Here is a 19,515-nt window from a genome sequence, read left to right on the forward strand (position 1 = left end):
AGCAGCTAACCACCCTGCAGCCCATGGAGAGGACCCCAGGCTGAAGCAGGCTCCTAGCAGGACCTGCGGCCCCATGGGGGACCCACACTGATGCAGCCCATTCCTAATGGACTGCACCCTGTGGAAAAGGCCCACAATGGAGCAGTTCATGAAGGACTGTGTCCCGTGGGAGGGACCCCATAATGGAGCAGGAGAAAAGCGTGATGAAGAAGGAGCAGCAGAGACAAAGCATTATGAACTGACCACAGCTCCCTGCACTGCTTGGAGAACAGGGTGGAAGAGGCAGGAGAGAAGAAGCTGAGCCTGGGAAGAATGAGGAGTACAGGGAAGGTCATTTTATTTAGTTTCTGTTTCTCACTACCCTTCTCTATTTTTAATTGACAATAAATTAAATTAATCTTCCCCAAATTGAGTCTGTTTGGTCCATGAGAGTACTTGGTGAGCAATCTCTCTGTCCTTATCTTGACCCAGAAGTTTTTCAATCACAGAACCCAAACTTCCTATCTGAAAGACAGAGACCAAGATGGACATCTTCAAGGCGCACAGTCGATCCCGTGTCAAGCACTGGACCCAACAGACAAGTATTTCCTCTCCATACCTAATCAACTCCTCTCCTCCCTGTGCTGTTTTTTCATTTATAGAGGAAAAATGGCAGAAGGCCAGCCACACCTAAGCATTCAGATGTCAAACTCGAATACAAATGGCATCCCCAGCATAAAGCAGTCCTCTCCAGACTTAGCTGGCAGAGGAAGCATACTAACTTTCCACAACATCTGCTACCATGTGAAGATGAAGACTGGATTCCTGTGTTGTAAAAAAACAGCCAATAAGCAAGTTTTGAGAGATGTCAAGTAAGTATTTAAAGATCTCTTTAGAGTATGTGTATGTTTTATTTCTGTCTGGACAGCTAAGTCCACTCATGTCACTAAGCCACTAAGCACAATATACAGAATTTGATAAAGATTTATAAAAATTAGATTTTTGTACGGTTGCTTCATGTTTGCTGTCAACTGTGCTTAAGTTTCCTGCTAGGCCTGGGTCATCCAAAGCTGTTAGAGTGGAGTCTGTGCAACAAAGAGGTCATGCTGGTGGGCACCATTTCCCCTGGCCCCAGGGAGGGACAGCCTTCCTGGCCACTATTAGCACGGGGGCACATGAGCCAGCTGTAGTCACCTGGCAAGTCTCCCACTGTGACATGGTGTTTAACTGAGATATCAACAGCTTGTCCTTTATGTTTTCATTTCCTTCCCTAACCAGGGTTAGGTTAACTTTGAAGAGATGCAAAATTTCTTCTTTTTTTTTTTGTTGTTTCCGTTTTTGTGGTTTTTTCCAACATTGAGCACTACAGCAGTAAAGGAATCACGACATTATGGCCTTTGTTCAATAATCTATGCATAAAGTTTGCCCATTCACAGTTCAGTAGTTAAGCTGAGAGGCATGTACTCATACAACATGCCATTTCAAGTCAACCATGACTTTCAGCTCCCTAACTCCAAATTCAGTCATAAATACTCACCCTTTTGTGTGAATGTGTTGTGTTTTTGTAGCTCTGTCTTGCTCTTTGCTCACGTAATTTCTTTTGTCATACACAACTTCCACACCTCCTAAACATGAGCTCTTGAAATCATTCTTACTCTCCTTGAGAGTCTTATGTTATGGTAACTCAGTTGACCTACATCAGTCGTTTGCAACAACGCGAGGGGAAGGCCCATCTTGTGGTTTATAGTACAAGACCAGTGTTTAACACTGTGCTTTCCCCTTTCAGAAAATGCATCATCTCTGTTTGTTTCATTACACATTGGTTTTGTGTTAAAATCATATATAACGTAACATAACGTATATATAATTTGTGTGCTGCTTAATCTGTGGAACCAGAAATTTCCACAGTAAGAAACTGAAGAAGAACAAATATGCATCAGAAACAGCAAAACCAAACCTCCTAGGTTGCATGTCATTACACTCTAAGAACTGGGCCAGACCCACAGCCAGGTACTCAGATCACTGCTACCTGGATTGCCAATTAGAACCAGTACAAGAGTGCAGTTCAAGATAAACCTGGTATCATAACATACGGACAGACATTTGTACACTGTGCTCTTGTGTGCATCAAAGCTTGCTGAGCACAGATTTCAGGACCTAGTCAGGAGAAATAGCAGCGATGCCTTCACATGTTCCAGCAAGTTCTTCTTGAATTAGGAATAAAAAATAAAGTGGAGTTTGATCATAAGTATTGTTTGTGATCAGGCACCTTAATTAATTCCAAAATTAATGGGATGCAGAAGGTAGTTCCACAGATAATTTCAACTAGGCTACCAGATGAAACAGTAAGAGAGATAAAAACACCCTATCTATTTTGTAAAACCTACCTGTTTTGCCTTACAGTGGCATCATGAGACCAGGACTGAATGCAATTTTGGGACCCACTGGCAGTGGTAAATCTTCGTAAGTGCCCTCTTTGCTCTACACAGAAATTACACCAAGGAGAAAATGAACCTGCACATATTTATCAGTAATGAACAGTGTTTTTAGGGAAATATTTAGTTTTCATTTAGGTCTGTGCAAATCTCACTGGTGTCTGAGAAATACCTAAATTCAAAAAGGACAGTAAGCTTGCAAAACAAAGATGTAATCCAGTTTTAGTCCACACACCACTGGTACACTATCTTTACGTATCATTCTAGGTTAAGCTTATGTTATTGAATGAATGGGGACAATTGCACCGTGAAATTGTGCAGCTCTCATTTCCTTAGGAAACGAAGACAAAATAAACTTGGCCTTTGAGAGTTGCTGGAGGTTTTCTAAATAGCAAATGTTTAACATGGGATGGTTGTATATAGCTGCTTGTTCCATCAGCTGGGTTTGCTGTTCAGAGAACTTACCTCCTGCATGCTCATCTGACACAGTAACCAACTTTTCTCCTAGCCTACTTGACATTTTGGCTGCAAGGAAGGATCCCCATGGGCTTTCTGGTGACATTTTGATCAATGGAGCTCCTCAGCCTGCCAACTTTAAATGCACCTCTGGATACGTAGTACAGGTACATGACTCACTCTGTGTATTTTATTGTCCCCTTCTTACTGTAGTTGTAGGCAGTCTCTACAGCGTAGCAAGTACCTCACCTTGATCCAAGAATTGAGGCTGGTGCAACAACAGAGAGTTGTGGTGAATGGAGCTAAATCCAGCTGGTGGTCAGTCACAAGAGGTGTTCCCCAGGGCTCAGTTTTGGGGCCAGTCCTGTTTAACATCTTTATGAATGATCTGGATGAGGGGATTGAGTGCTCCCTCAGCAAGTTTGCAGATGACACAAAACTAGGTGAGTGTGTTGATCTGCTTGAGGGTAGGAAGGCTCTGCAGAGGGACCTGGGCAGGCTGGATCAATGGGCTGAGGCCAATTGTATGAGGTTCAACAAGGCCAAGTGCCGGGTCCTGCACTTGGGTCACAACAACCACATGCAGCGCTACAGGCCTGGGGAAGAGTGGCTGAAGAGCTGCCTGGAAGAGAAGGACCTAGGAGTGTTGGTTGACAATTGACTGAACATGAGCCAGCAGTGTGCCCTGGCAACCAAGAAGGCCAATGGCATCCTGGCTTGTATCAGGAATAGTGTGGCCAGCAGGAGTAGGGAAGTGATCCTTCCCCTGTACTCGGCACTGGTGAGGCTGCACCTCGAATCCTACGTTCAGTTTTGTGCCCCTCACTACAAAAAGGACATTAAAATGCTGCAACGTGTCCAGAGAAGGGCAAAGAAGCTGGTGAAGGTTCTGGAGAACAAGTCTTAGGAGCAGCTGAGGGAGCTGCGGTTGTTTAGTCTGGAGAAAAGGAGACTGAAGGGAGACCTTATTTGTTCCCTACAACTGCCTGAAAGAAGGTTGTAGAGAGGTGGGTGTTGGTCTCTTCTTAAATGTAATTAGTGACAGGACAAGAGGAAAAGGCCTCAAGTTGCACCAGGGGAGGTTTAGACTGGATATTAGGAAAAATTTCTTTACTGAAAGAGTTGTCAGTCACTGGAACAGGCTGCCCAGGGAGGTGGTGGAGTCACCATCGCTGGAGGTGTTCAAGAAGCAGGTGGATGTGGCACTTCAGGGCATGATTTAGTAGGCATGGGGGTGTTAGGTTGACGGTTGGACTTGATCTTAGAGGTCTCTTGCAACCTTAATGATTCTGTGATTCCTGAGAAAACCTTTGTCCTGCCAGGGTGGGCTTGGGAGAGTTATGTGAAAGCCAAAAGAAGGAAAACCACATCCCTCTTTCCATTTCTTTCCCCTCCTCACTGCTCATGCTCAGCAGTATGCTTGCAGTTTATCAAAACCTAAGGAGGCGTACCTATGAAAACCCCTTATAAAAGTATGGTCAGCATGTTACAGAAAGCTAGTCTCTCAGAATGCACATAACTCTCTGTACTTTCTACACCTGAGAGATTCCTTTCACAAGAGATGAACAACTAACATCTAAAAAACCTACACTCCTTCCTCTTTTGTTGAAACAAGCTCAGAACCTCCACCCTACCCTACATGGACCCAGCCTCTCTCTTCTTTCTTCTCTTCTCCCTGCTCTTACCTGTGGTGGGCTGAGGCTGTATAAACAGTGATAATGCACAGTGGTAATGACTTGAGCTGTAGCTGCTCCTTAGATCCCTTTAGCCCTTCAGTATCTCACGCAACATCTGCAAAAAACTGGGTAAGTTAAGAATACATGAGGGTTAGTTTTCAATACATTGTTATTTATGCATTTTGATATCATGCATGATGGAGGATGTTCCTATATTGTGTTGCTTTATGAATGAAGGCAAATAGAATTACACGTATGCAATCAGCAGTCTGCTCTGACACAGACACTGAAGATGAACCTTACCACATGTTCTGGAAGCTGCTACTGTGCCTTTGCATGCAAGGACAACACAAAATACAGCCAGATGCAGTTCTCAGAGGAAAAAATACAAATTGCTAAGTGACAAGTATCTACTTGTTTGGGTTTTTTTCTATGAAGGATGATGTGGTGATGGGAACCCTGACTATAAGAGAAAATTTGAAGTTCTCAGCAGCGCTCCGTTTGCCAAAGTCAGTGAAAGAACAGGAAAAAAATGAACGTGTGGATCAGATCATCAAGGAACTGGGTTTGAGCAAAGTGGCAGATTCCAAGGTAAGGCATGTGAATACGGTGCTTAAACCATGAACAAACATTACATGATTTATTTGATTAACCAAATGGCTCAGCATGGCAGATAAAAATAAAGTTAAATTAAATAGACTATTTCAGTAAGGCAATAATTAATAGAACTTCTGTATGACGATCTGTACAGACTCTGCAGTGATACTATCATACGCTGTTACATTGTGGTGAAGGGAAAGGTAGTCTGCAGTTGGAGAAAAAGAGAACAACTCAAGTAATACTAACGTTAAGAAACAATCTATTGTCAAAATGTCTTACAACTCTTCCCAAATGCTCCCATGGCAGTAGGATCCTGTTTACTCAAGTATTCATTATCAGGCCAAATGAGACATATTTCCTGTTTTGTGGCAGGTTGGTACTCAGTTCACTCGTGGGGTGTCTGGAGGAGAGCGGAAAAGGACCAATATTGGGATGGAACTCATCATGGATCCTGCCATCTTGTTTTTGGATGAGCCAACTACGGGACTCGACGCCAGTACTGCTAACACTGTCTTGCTGCTGCTGAAAAGGTGATGGAAACAGCTTCCTGTTTTCACCATTCAACTTTGCTACATTTCAGTTATATATGACTTAAATTACAGTTAGAATGAGCAAACAGAGAAATCAGACATGTAATTGTTTACCAGGAAACCAAGGCTGAAAAGGAGGTAGGAAAAAGCCTGTATGAATTCTCTCAGTCCAAAGCAGGTACTCACAGCAGTACATGAAGTGCCTTGCATGAAGCACATGCATGTCAGGACTGCAATGTGTCTGTGATAGCTGTGTCATTAGTTATGAATATTTATTTTAATGTCTGCCTGGGCCAGAAAGGTGATAAAAATGCCTGTTATATAGTCTGGTAAGGTGACGGATTTTCATATGGATGGTAGTTATAACATCGCTAGCTATTTCCCCATCACAAAATCTAAGGCCTACTTTTCGGAAAACAAGCACAACACACTCTCGACTTGCGAGGTTTACATAATTTTCACATTTATTATAAGTAAAGAGCAAACACATCTCTCCAGAGCTTTCTGTTTACATAAAAATCTTCCCAGGACCTTCCCCTCCAAACACATTACCAGCGAGAGGAAATTTTCTTTTCTCACACTAACACTATAAATGGGATGTAAATATTTTTTTTTTCTTTTTCTTTTTTTTCCTTCCTACTCCCCTCTCTGGCATGCCAAATGAATCAAACTTAACCAAGACTTAACTAGCAAATTCTCTTATCTAAATGCTGAAACAACTTGCAAAGCTAACATCCATGTCATTCTTCACATTCAGGATGGCACAACAAGGAAAAACAATCATCTTCTCCATCCACCAGCCTCGGTACTCCATATTCCGCCTGTTTGACAACCTGACACTGCTAGCCGCTGGGAGAGTGCTGTACCACGGGCCTGCTCAGCATGCCATCGACTACTTCCAGTCTCTCGGTGAGCACAACTCATAGCTGGAACAACTGCAGCAACATCTTTAGTTTGTGCTAACCTAAGAAAAATGCCAATAGCAGTTGATCAGAATTGTAAAATGTGTGTATTAGCAAGCCCATGATTTTAAAAGGCTAAGCATTTCTCTTGGTGTTTCACCTCCTGACCCATATGTGGGTATGGATGCTAGGGCTGACCTCTACTCATCTGTTCTTGGGCACATCTTAATCAGACAAAGCCCAAGCCAGGGCACATTGACAGCTGTCACCTGGCTTTCACTGACAGAGCTGTCTGGCAGTGCCATTCATCTCTTGGGGAGGCATGGACCTTTTGAAGACTACAATGCTTGTGGTGCAGGCTGCTCAACTGGCACAATGATGTGGCTGTGTTCACGATGGCCATTCACAGCCCTCTACCAGTCACACAGCCACCACATAGGGCTTGTCATGCTGTCACCACAGGCTACATGTGCGAGCCGTACAACAACCCTGCTGACTTTTTCCTGGACATCATTAATGGAGACTCCACTGCAGTGGCAATGAGCAAGATGGACGAAACTAACACAGGTATGAAATACAGAGCTAAGTGAAATTATCACAACATGCATTTTGCCAGAAGGTGTTCAGCACAACAGAGAAAAATCACAGCTGTTACATAACCCATAAACGTGTTGTACATGCTTGTGTATGGTTATTTGTATGCATGAGAGTATTACATACAGCTGAGCATGTTGCTTTAAAGGTAAAAAACCCCAACACACTGTTCCTAAATCCTTTTTGCTTATATGTGGAAAATAATTAGCATAACCTAAAATAAGTACCAAATTCACACAGAGCCCTACTATATAAAATATTCCTGTCTGTGCAAGAATAGTTTGTCTCTCCTAAATAGGTATTTAGTAATTTATCATTGCTATCCATTTCTGGGTAAGTCAGTCATAAACTGACCTGTATACTGTTGTGTCACACTCAAATTACAAGGTGTTAAAGGTAAAATAACCTTTTCCTGTGTTGAAATTTTAATGTCTGGGAATATAAGAAACAGTTTTGTTATCTAAAAACACAGAGAAGGAGCTTCTTTCATTTTCAAGGCAAGTCAACTGAAGTCCTGCAGAAACGGAGACATTAAAACAGGACAATTGCTCCAGTTAGGAACATAATTTGATGCAGTTATGACTTGTATTTTTTTACATAATGGAATGGTTTATCTGTTATGAAATTACTGTTTTCCTTCCTCTAAGTAGGGTAGGAAAAGGGGGTAGAGATATGGGCCCAATGTTCTAATGCTTCCTTGAAGTCATGGTAAGGCAGAAACTATCCATGAACTAACAAATCAAATCTCACCTATGTTCAGTAGCATGCTTCTTCATCCTGTCTGTTGCTACTCATTAATGGCACACTCTCTTTTCACATGAATGAAAAGGGAAAGAAAATAATGAACATGCTACGTTCCCAAACACACAGTTTCACTGTATCTTTGTCAAAGAAGCAACCAGCATTTTACAAAAATGCTAATTGTGTTCAGATTCTGACTAATATTATAGGGGGCAACATGTTGTTTTTGTCATTTGAAATGCACACACTGGACTACAGTTGAGAAAAAAAGGAGCTCCAGCTGAAATTTCTTTACAACAGACTCAGAAGTTTGACTGAAGTAGGCACATGCAGGATTACCTGGATCTAAAAGTCTGGGAGGTGTAGCTTTATCTCATCAGATCTGTGAAACAGATCACTTACAGAAACCGGAGGGGCGGGAGGGCGGGAAGATAACTTTTTGATTAAAAGTCAGATTGTTGCCAGTTTGAAACTTCATCAGCTGACAAGGGTTTACCTAGTCAGCCTGCTGTGAAGCCACTGCCTGTGGGACAAACACAGAGGTTTGGTCTTACTTATACTGACTCTTTCAAATTGCATGCTATGAGACAGAGTGCAATGAATCACTGAAACTAAATATGTATATTAATGCTCCTGGTTCATTAGTAACTCTCCCATCCCAACATAACTCTTCTGGCTTAACTCCTAAACAGTCTTCCCATACCTTACATAAACGGTCATATTTCCTTCTGATTTCTTCAGCAGAGAGCACTGAAGAACACCATGAATATGATAAAACCTTGGCTGAGAATTTAGCAGAAAAATACTCCAACTCAGCCTACTACCAAGAAACAAAAGCAATACTAGAGAATATTTATATGGGAAAGAAAAAGAAATCGAAAGCAGTTTTCCGACAGATCACATATGCCAATTCCTTCCTTCATCAGCTGAAGTGGGTATCCAAGCGTACATTTAAAAATCTCGTAGGAAACCCTCAAGCTTCCATAGCTCAGGTAATGCTATTTGTATCTATCCTTTCGTGGTATACATTGAATTTATTCCACTTCTGTGTTAGATAAGTCATTGGGATGGTTTTGTCTCTTGATATTTTGACTGCAGTAAGCATCTGAAAAACGCATGTACAAGGTCTGGAAATCTGATTCACTAGAAGGTGTCCTGAGTGCTCCCCAATGAGCAGCAAGAGGTACTGTTTAGTACTTAATTTTGGACTACTGAAAGACCTTGGTAGGCAAGATCTTTTACAGCAGGGTATTCTGCTGCTCCTGGCCAGGAGCAGATTATCTCCCAAGTAGTTTCACACACTTGCTCAAGAACATTTTTCAGGCTTGGCTCCAATTGTCCAGACTTGGCACCATGAGGGTTGGCCTCAATTCTTCTCTCCCTCCACGGAAAGTTAACAAACTTTAGTTAAACTTGCATAGGTAATTAAACTTCAGCATACAGTGACGCACTGGCAGTTGACTCAAGTGTAAAAATATTTTCACAGTTTCATAATGTGTGTCATTCGTTCATAATAGCAATGATGTCTTCTGGAGAAGATGTGATGAAGACCACAATAGGATCTAATACCTACCATGGAAGATGAGCATGTTCTACATGACTGGCCCTGTTAGTGCTGCTTTTTCACAAGAGTCAACACCAAAAGCATTGATTTCTTCAAAGCTGCACATTGCCCTCAAAAATAAAAAATGCCTGGCTGACCTCTGCAAAATGACTAATCCTCAGGAATCCCCTAATTCATGAGCCAAACTCTGCAGTTCCAGCACCAGCAAAACTCCCACTGCAATTCTCGGCAATTCTAAAGGAGCTAATAGCAAAATTGGTCCTTAGCCAGGAGTATAAGTTATCTTCATCATGGTCTATATAATCAGTGAACAAATGGCCAGTGTGGAGGGGAAATGAGTCCAGAATCCCTGAGGTTAAAAAGCTTTGGGTATGTGTATGTGTCCATATGTTGATGCTATGGAGATCTTTAATAATTGCTTTGTAAAAGCTTGACCTTGTGACAAGAATTAGACTCTAAAAGATCTTGTAATACCCCAGGGTTAATGGTCCTGACTTGTTTTTCACAATCTTTTCTATCTCCCCACCCTCATTAGGGGTGGATTTTACAAGCATTCTTTGAGAGGTACACGGTTCATTAAGCCTTTTTTCATTAATCTGCTCCAAATTGGTCTTGATATGATCCCTGCTTTCCACTGCAATTGGCTTAGAAGCTGAATTATCCCTGACATTTGCTCAACAGGACCTTAGTGATAGGGTACCACAGATCAAGAGGTTTATGGTATGATTCATGCATCATTCATGCTTAAAAATGACAGAACTGCCTGATACCATCAGTTTTGCTGATATTTTTGTCGTTTGCATTTAGCATTAAAAAAGTGTGATATACACACTTCAGTCTTTTAAATTATATCATTGAGGCAGCTGGTATCTTTGCTATTTAAATTGTGTTACGGATGGCAAATATCAGTACACCTGTAGCCTAATCGTAGTATCTTGCTCATGTTAAAAATAACCGGGTGAGTAAGATGTGCCATACAGCCCAGCAATTACACACTGTGAAGAGTGAAAATAAATTGCAGTTAGGAAAGACTGCTTTCAGTTAGTGGTTACCAAGCTCATTAGATGGCTCCAGAGAAATCCCTGCAGAAGCACTGTAAACAGCAGCTGAAGCTCCTGTGCTGTCTCTCCTTCCTTGCCCTCCTGGTGCTTTTCCCACATGAGGCAGCTGCTGAGGGCTGGCAGCTCTAGGGAGCTGCTGTGTCTCACAGACACCTCTCAAAGTAGTGCAAGACTACAAGTGCTGTGCTGCAGGTTGCTAACCATGCCACTGACTCCCTTACCAGCCTGGATAGCTCTTCCCCTTGTTTTCTTTCTGAAAACACTTCCTGGCAATCTACACTGACCCACTACATATTAAAGAAAAACAAAACTGAAGCTTTGAAAGCAACGTGAATAATACTTTTCCTCTTATTTTCTTTTTTACATATAGGTGTGTGTTACAGCTCTCCTGGGACTGATTGTAGGTGCCATTTTCTTTGGACTTAAAGAGGACTCTTCTGGACTACAGAACAGGTTAGTCAGTTTAGATACTGGATATCCAAAAATTTGATAAAGCTCCCTCATTTTTGAGATATGATAATGAACAACTTGGAGGCTGGGAAGGAACCTGCAAACTCTTTATAAAATATATCTACCTCTTTAAAGCAAATGCTTGCCTTCACACCAGTAGATAAGCCTACATTAGTGATTTCAAGGTTCTCCTGCCTCTAGGAAGGTCCCTGCAGAACTGATAGGGGATGCAGTTCTGCTCTGTCAAGCAGTCCAAATGAAGTGAGTAATGCTACTTCTGTATGGTGACTTTTTTCAGCGCCTGAAATACAGGTTGCTGAATATACTGAACAGCAGAGATCATATTAAAAAGGCTTCATTCAGCATGGCAGCATTTTAACTTCTCTTCTGAAAAGATTTCCCCAAGACAAAAAGATTGAACTTTAAAATACACAGACTTGGCTACATAAACCTAGGTAGCTAAAGCTTTGGTCTTGCAGCTGCTTCTATATACACACTTGAGTTTACCAGCAGTAAGCCAGGTGCATCTAAAGCTAGATTTTAAAATTATTTTGGTCTATGCATTGTTTTGGCAGCTATATGTACATGGCCTGACAAATGGGTCTGCCACTAAGAAAGCTCTGGGTTTTTAGTCATGAAACACTTCATAGCATTTCCTTTTAAATGGCCCAGTTTTAAATAAGGTATGAAAGTGTGCAAGCAAAGCCTTAAATTTTATGGGAAAGGTGAAAACTTCACATTGTTTATTCAGTTCCTCACAGTTTGCATCAGACCAAGAATTTTTAAAGTGTCAGGAAAATAATATGGAAAATCAGTTCATTTTCTACCCTTTGACTGCATCGGAGAACATACTGTCCTTGCATGCAAGTAGCAAATACTGTCTGTACCGCATCTATTTCAGGCTCATTAGGGACTCAGACTTGTATCCAAGCCTTTTCCTATGGAATTCAGGATGGGAGATCACATACTGCCGAGCTCCACACACTACTGTTGAGTTTACGGATGCTGTAGTGGAAACACTACATTTACATCACAGTTTTAATAACAGCTTGCCTTTTTGCTTTTTGTAGAGTGGGTGCAATGTTCTTTCTGACCACTAACCAGTGTTTCAGCAGCATCTCGGCTATTGAACTCTTCGTTGTGGAAAAAAAAATATTCATGTAAGTAAAACATTCAAAAAGGTTAACAGGGACTACTGTCAGAAAGTTTGTTTGCTTATCTTCCTGCTGTAGCTAAATGCCATTTAAGTACACCTAGTGCAGATTTTTCAGATTATTTTACTGTTAGTGCTCATTGCAAATGTATTCTCTTAGCCTGTTAATGAGTTGTCTGCAAATCTCCCAAATGGTATCTATGATTCCAAATGGCTCAGAGTTTAAAATTGTTAACATATGTAGGAAAAAAACCCTGAATACTCAGTTTAGGTATTGATTAATAAGTCTGTGACTTGCTAGTGAGGACAATAAATACTGCCTAACTAGATTCTTAAAGCTATGCAAATTACACTGTACAGAAAATGAAAATTATTTAAGTTTTACCCTCCCTCTCTGTTTTGACGACACATACATTCACTAAAAATTATATGCCCAAGTATCCATATTCATCTGCACACAAAAATGCCACCATTACTGCAGGGAATGGCTTACTGGACAGTTGCATTACAGCCTAATCATGAAAGAACTCTTTTTGTTTTCCAGTTTTCTAGAATTCATTTGTCTCCAGGTGAAAAGATGATTATTGCTTTTAGCGATTAAATTGTAATATGCTGTATATATCTGTGTTCCAGACACGAATATATCAGTGGGTACTACAGAACATCTGCATATTTCATCTCAAAGCTAATGGCTGATTTAATACCCATCAGAACTATACCAAGCATCATCTTCACCTGTATAGTTTACTTCATGTTAGGCAAGTATGGTCTCCTACAGTTCCATTACAATCCCCTCAATAAACCAACACGACAACGCATTTTATGTATGTGCATGTATACATGTGTATTTGTACAGGCTAAAGCACTACATTAGCATGGCACTGGTCACTGTGCTTGCTTTTAGCATACCATGCTGTTTCCAGAAAAGAGACGCTTTCACAGATTTAAGCATTCATGTCAGAATTTGTGAGATGTCTCATCTCCACCAACCCTAGAAGGAAGTGTGTCACAGCCATTATAGATTTGATTTATTCCTTTTCATTTATGGCTATCTTAGCTTCCAGTGACTTTTACAAGATACTTTTTCCATCATTGCAAGAACACCTATCAAAGGAAAAGTTTTAACAAATTAATATTGTGTGAATTAATATCAGCATGTAATTTGTGGTGAAATGCCTTCTGGCTAAGTCAGACTTAGAAAATTGCTGGCAATAACTTTTACAACACTAGAACACCTTCAAAACAGGTCTCAAGCAGACCATTTTCCTAGGGTAAGATTTCAGACCATGAAATCCTTTTGGCATGTCTCAACAGCTTGAAAGTGCAAACAAAATTTAAAAATCATCAAAGAGGTTTTTTTTCCCTAAGGAATAGGAAACAAGGCTACATCAGCAAGAAGCTCTCAGACTGTGAAACTGGGGTGAGATAAACCTTAATACCAAATCCATAGCCATCCAAAGGCCACTAGATCCATTGGAGAGCTCTCTAATTGAAACAAGTGCAATGTTGTACAACTGTTGCTCATGGAGGCACACTAAAAATTTCACCTTTGTTAGACATCTTGAAGCAGCAGTGAAGCCTTCACCTTGGACCATGTGGAGTACAGTACTGTAACTTCTACCCATTCTTCTGTGAACTATCTCTAGTGTTACTGCAGTTACAGGCATACTCCTCACTCATTCTGCCCTTTGTTGACATGGTGTGTAAATATATGTGTATAGGGGCTGTCACAAGCCTCACTGCAGTCTTGGGTCTCAGTGACATAGCCTCTGCTGTCAGACAACTGGTATTCTGTAGGCAGGATGCACTAAATCAGGATAGTGTTCAGGCTATAGTAGTTTTTGGCAGGATCATACTGAAACGCTTCTTGTTCTCATCTTTAAGGTTTGAAACCAACAGTAGAAGCCTTCTTTACAATGATGTTTACCCTTATGATGGTGTCCTACACAGCCACTTCTATGGCACTAGCCATTGCAGCAGGACAGAGTGTGGTCGCTGTAGCAAACCTGCTCATGACTATCACATTTGTTTTTATGATTGTGAGTAGCATTATTCAGTTTTCTGGACTGAATCCTGATTACCTAGAGCTGCCGAAATCTCAAAATCCTAGCAGCACAGAGTTCATCTAAATTCTGCAAAAAGACTGTGGGGTTGATCATGTCAAATATACTGATTTGCCCGATTTGAATATTCTGATACTGTGGTGTTAAATATTCTGTCCTTTAAACTAACAAGAACCTAGGGGCTAGGGGCCTGGGTGCATGGGGGAGAGAGAGTGGCCCCTCTACCCTCTTCTCTGTGGCTCTGGCAGCTGGGTGTATTGCCTGGAAAGCAGAACGGTGGCCTAGAGCTACATTTCATTCACTCTCTTTTAGCTTTGCCAAAGACAAATTTGGCTAGCTGGGAATGTGACCCGCAGCCTCCGGCACTCTTGAGACCACTGCTGTAGTTGCCCTCCTTAGCTGCAGAGCCACACAGCTACACTTATAAGACAGGCACCATAAACAATAAGGCAGGGCTGAACAACAGCCAAAAAACCCATGGGTTTTCTCAGGCTCAAGGCACACAGACAAAACCAAGTGCACACTTCCAGCAGCTCCACGCACCTGATTAACAGCAGACAGTTCACATGAACTGATGTGGGACCTGCAGACAGGAAGCATCTGGGTTTAAACCACGGTGGAAGGGTGGAAGCATTCCCCATTGCTCATTTTAGAAAGACCACATGAGATTATGGCCCAAAGCTGGGTAACAGAAATTGCTCCTCCCATCTCCCCTGTTCTTCCACTGGAAGAGTTTCTTTCTCTAGAAATGCTTTCCCACTTCTTTTTAATCTGAAGCAGAGTTGAGAGCTGGAGAAGAACCCATAGTAACAGCACATAATTTGTAATTTGTTTTGTAGTTTTTGTTGTTGTTTTATTATTTCTTGCCTCTAGATTTTCTCTGGGTTGCTGGTCAATCTCACAAGCGTCATGTCCTGGCTTTCCTGGCTCAAATACTTCAGCATCCCTCGATATGGATTGGCAGTAAGTGCTGTATTTTCCTGCATACAGACTGGAAAAGATTTGCTAGAAAGGAGTATCTTTACTTATGCTAAAGAAAACTCCAACTTCATGGGTTAATGAGCAAAAGGTAAGCTAATTAAATAGTGCAGAACATAGTGCAGTATCTTGAAAAAAGAAAGGCCTCTCACCAACCAGCACCCACTGCTGTTTAGAAGAGCTAATTTCTGTAACACCTTGTATGAAAAAGACACTAAACAACTACACCCACTCTGATACAACTGGACAAAACCGATGCAGAATAAAGAACAATGTTATCCCTAAAAAACAATTCTTCTCTTTGCCGTCAAACAAACAGAAACTTGTCAAGCTGAAACTTTTCTCCTAATTTTTTATATTTTAAGCCAGGGTGTGTTTCACAGAGAAATTTGGGGTTTAATGTGTCTGTGCAGAAATAGTCCAGCCTGGGGGAGATATTAAAGCCTGGTGACGTAAGTGTGTTATGTGATGTGGACTGCATACATTCCTCTCTTAAAAGCATGCTGCTCAATTAAAAAATGGAGATTTGGCCAACATAATAAAGAGTGATACTATCAGGTTGTTAGAATAAATTTTAATTTCATTATGTCTCATCTTGTTAATGTATCATTCTTTTACCTATTAATTTCTGTTATCATTGTTTCTTTTATTTTAAAAAGGCATTAGAAATCAATGAATTGACTGGTCTGAACTTTTGTGGCAGTGGGAACAACACAGATTTAACCAGCAACTATCGACAGACAAGCCAGCTGTAAGTATTTTGGTACATTAAAATGAAACCCACCATCAGTAACTTAAAAAGTCCTTGAGTATTAGACTGTTTGTGAGATACTTGATATTTGTAACACTATATCTGGCATTATGCTTCTCATTTTTCTCTAAGCTGCATTTACTGAAACACACACACTACAGTCATACAGCCTCACAAAATCAATTTCAGCTTCTTACAGGAAACTAACTGTAGCTACAAGAAAAACAAACTTGCAAATAGAAAATAAAATAGTAACATAGAGCTGGTGTTTGCTTGGACTGCTATAGACACGAAATCAAACTAAAAGTTCTGAGGATCCTCCTAGATACTTCAAACTGCCTAAGTTTATAAATGTGTTTGTATTTATCTGTAGGGGGTGTACTGGAGATGCGTATCTGAAAAGTCAAGGCATTGATGCAAGTACCTGGGGCCTGTGGCAGAATCACCTGGCTCTCACCTGCATGACAGTAATATTCCTTACCATTGCATACCTGAAACTGCACTTCATGAAGAAGTTCTCTTAAAAAACAGAATAGGGCAATTCCCATTGTTCAGTAGTTTGATAAACTGACTGTACAACTTACTTACCATTTTGACCTTCCTTTGTACTTTTGTTTATGATTACACAAGTCAACAATGTGAATGTCATCCCTGTGTATTAAATACATAGTATTAATGTACTTTGCTGAAATGTCTACCATGCTTCAATTCTCTTTGCTGTAAAAAGTATACAACTATTAATTTCTTAAAGAGACAATTCAGTCTTTCTGCATGTTCTAGGTATGAGTTTGTTAAACAATGAAACTAATATTTAATGGCTTAATCTGAAAAAAAAAATTGTTCCATACCTTAACTAGCATCTATATTCACTGGCAAGTGATTCAGTCCAAAGTGATGCTGATCAGAACACAAATGCAGTCTCAGCTGCTCATTACAATCTACATGAGACAGTGACAAAAATGTCCTCTCCATCCCAGTTCACATCTCATGCCCTTTTCTATGTGGGAATCATTACTGCTGTGGAGTGTACTTGATCAATGCCATCAAGTATTTTCATACCAAGCTCCCGTGGTAGAAACACTATTTTTAACTAAAGGTGACTGTGTACTTGCTTATTCTGCCAGTCTGCATCCCCCCTGAACTGGAATTTGCATTTTCTTCTGCGTAACTGCTTATCATCGTCACTGCTCTGTTATTGCTGCTGTCATGATTTCTTGGTCTGTTTTATGGTGACCAATTTCAAACATACATTTAATCAAGACAGTACCACATTTGTAAGAATTGGTAGGTTGCAGTAGCCCTTTCCTGGCAGCTTTGCTTTTCCACTGGTCCTATGCAGCAATGGCAGTTTGTCTCCTTCCACTTGTTACCATTCACATGTGCAGGAGCAATTCCAACGTGGATCTCTGCCCTTATCACTCCCCATTATTATTTCACGTAATAAAATTTGCTTTTTTTTAAAGACATGTTGCTTCATTTTGGCCATGGTCTACAGACTCCTCACCAGTTATCCCTCCACTGGAGTCTATTTAGAAGGTGTACATGCAGTATTATTATACATTATGGGGCTCCACTTGCCTAGCTGTACTGCTTCTCTGATGTACCTGCCATCTTTTATGAGAAATCCCCAAACACGCCTTATCCTCTACCTTGGGTACTGGCCTTGGGACTTGCACGGAGACCGTGTGTCCCAGTACAACGACTACACCGACGTCCCCTGACCCGAGACAAGGTATGAGGAGGGGGGTGCGGAGCGGCGCTCCAGCCTACCGCGCCTCTGCCTCCGCCCACACCTTCCCCTCGCTCCCGGTTACAACGCGGTACCCAGGCACCTCGACAGCCGTTAGCCGTGCACCGCCCCCGCCCCGCAACCAATCACCGCCGCTCCATCCGCCAACTGCCACCGCCGCAAGCGGGGCGCTTCGCTCCGCGCCGCTGACTTTCTGTCCCTGTCGCCGTCGCCACTGTCAGTCTGGGTGGGCGTCTGCTGCGCTCGCTCCTGCGGAGAGGAGGAAAGGGGAAGGAAGGGGCCACCCACGCGCTTCTTAAACACCTCCAGGGATGGTGACTCCACCACCTTCCTGGGCAGCCTGTTCCACTGCTTGACGACTCTTTCAGTATTTTTCCTAATATCCAATCTAAACCGCCCCCAGTGCAACTTGAGGCCATTTCCTCTAGTCCTGTCACTTCTTACATGGGAGAAGTGACCAACACCCACTGCTCTACAACCTCCATTCAGGTAGTTGCAGGAGGTGATAAAGTCTCCCCTCAGTCTCCTCCAACCTAAATAATCCCAGCTTCCTCAGCTGCTCCTCGTAAGACTTGTTTTCCTGACTCTTCACCAGCTTTGTTGCCCTTCTCTGGACAGGCTGCAGCATTTTAATGTCCTTTTTTGTAGTGAGGGGCACAAAACTGATCATAGGATTCGAGGAGTGGCCTCACCACTGAGTGCAGGGGAAGGATCACTCCCCTACCCCTGCTGGCCACACTATTCCTGATGCAGGCCAGGATGCCATTGGCCTTCTTGGCCGCAAGGGCACATTGCTGGCTCATGGTCATCCTGCTGTCCACCAACACCCCCAGGTCCTTTTCTGCCTGGCAGCTTTCCAGCCACTCATCCCCAAGCCTGTAGCGCTGCATGGGGTTATTGTGACCGAAGTGCAGGACCTGGCACTTGGCCTTGTTGAACCTCATACAGTTGGCCTCAGCCCATTGATTCAGCCTGTCCAGGTCCCTCTGCAGAGCCTTCCTACTGTGGAGCAGATTAACACTCCCTCCCAACTTAGTGTCATCTGCAAATTTACTGAGGGAGCACTCAATCCCCTCATCCAGATCATTGATAAAGATGTTAAGCAGAACTTGCCCCAAAACTGAGCATCTGTGTGTGTCCAGGTGGCATAGCAGGCATTAACTGCTTCCTCTTGGATTACAGGGGGTTTATTCTGTTCTCTGTCCCTGTCTTCCAGCTCAGGGGGCTGGATACTTTGAGGATAGCTAGTCTGACTATTAATGACTGAAGCAAAGGCGGCATTAAGTACCTCAGCCTTTTCTTCATCCTTGGTGGCAATGTTCCCCACCACATCCATTAAAGGGTGGAGATTCTCCTTGGCTCTCTTTTTGTTGTTAATGCACTTGTAAAAACATTTTGTTTTGTTATCTTTTACAACAGTGGCCATATTGAGTTCTAGCTGGGCTTTTGCTTTCCTAATTTTCTCTCTGCATGACCTAACAAGATCCCTGTACTCTTCTTGTGTTGCCTGCCCCTTTTTCCAAAAGTGATATACTCTCATTTTTTCCTGAGTTCAAGCCAAAGCTTCCTGTTCAGCCAAGCCGGTCGTCTTACAGCACATGGGGACAGTCTGCTCCTGTGCCTTTAAGACTTCTTTCTTAAAGAAAGTCCACTCTTCCTGAACCTCTCTGACCTTCAGGGCTGTCTCCCAAGGTATTCTCTCTACCTGTGTCCTGAACAGGCCAAAGTCTGCCCTCCGGAAGTCCATGGTGGTGGTTTTGCTAACCTCCCTCCTTACATCACCAAGAATCAAAAATGCTATCATTTCATGGTCGCTAAGCTCAAGCTGGCCT

At 42.1% G+C, this 19,515-nt stretch overlaps 1 protein-coding gene across 1 annotated transcript; it reads left to right on the top strand.

Moving 5' to 3' along the window:
• Nucleotides 1–648: 648 nt before the first annotated feature.
• ABCG2 (ATP-binding cassette, sub-family G (WHITE), member 2 (Junior blood group)) lies at nucleotides 649–16,457 on the top strand. Its single transcript, XM_010186327.1, has 15 exons — nucleotides 649–851; nucleotides 2,383–2,442; nucleotides 2,923–3,037; nucleotides 4,985–5,137; nucleotides 5,519–5,676; nucleotides 6,434–6,585; nucleotides 7,041–7,145; nucleotides 8,658–8,905; nucleotides 10,909–10,991; nucleotides 12,059–12,148; nucleotides 12,775–12,899; nucleotides 14,026–14,180; nucleotides 15,078–15,167; nucleotides 15,842–15,933; nucleotides 16,307–16,457. Exons 1-15 carry the CDS (start codon nucleotides 649–651, stop codon nucleotides 16,455–16,457), a joined length of 1,980 nt encoding a protein of 659 aa, XP_010184629.1.
• The last annotated feature ends 3,058 nt before the right edge of the window (nucleotides 16,458–19,515 follow it).

This window comes from Mesitornis unicolor, unplaced genomic scaffold, assembly GCF_000695765.1.
Source record: "Mesitornis unicolor isolate BGI_N332 unplaced genomic scaffold, ASM69576v1 scaffold8036, whole genome shotgun sequence".
NCBI lineage: Eukaryota > Metazoa > Chordata > Aves > Mesitornithiformes > Mesitornithidae > Mesitornis > Mesitornis unicolor.

What these genes read in the sequence shown, in the direction of transcription:
- ABCG2 (XM_010186327.1), top strand. Translation starts at nt 649, where the DNA reads ATGGCAGAAGGCCAGCCACACCTAAGCATTCAGATGTCAAACTCGAAT. An exon ending in GTGGAAAAAAAAATATTCAT is followed by an intron (nt 12,149 to 12,774) that starts GTAAGTAAAACA and finishes TCTGTGTTCCAG; the next exon opens with ACACGAATATATCAGTGGGT. An exon ending in TATCGACAGACAAGCCAGCT is followed by an intron (nt 15,934 to 16,306) that starts GTAAGTATTTTG and finishes ATTTATCTGTAG; the next exon opens with GGGGTGTACTGGAGATGCGT.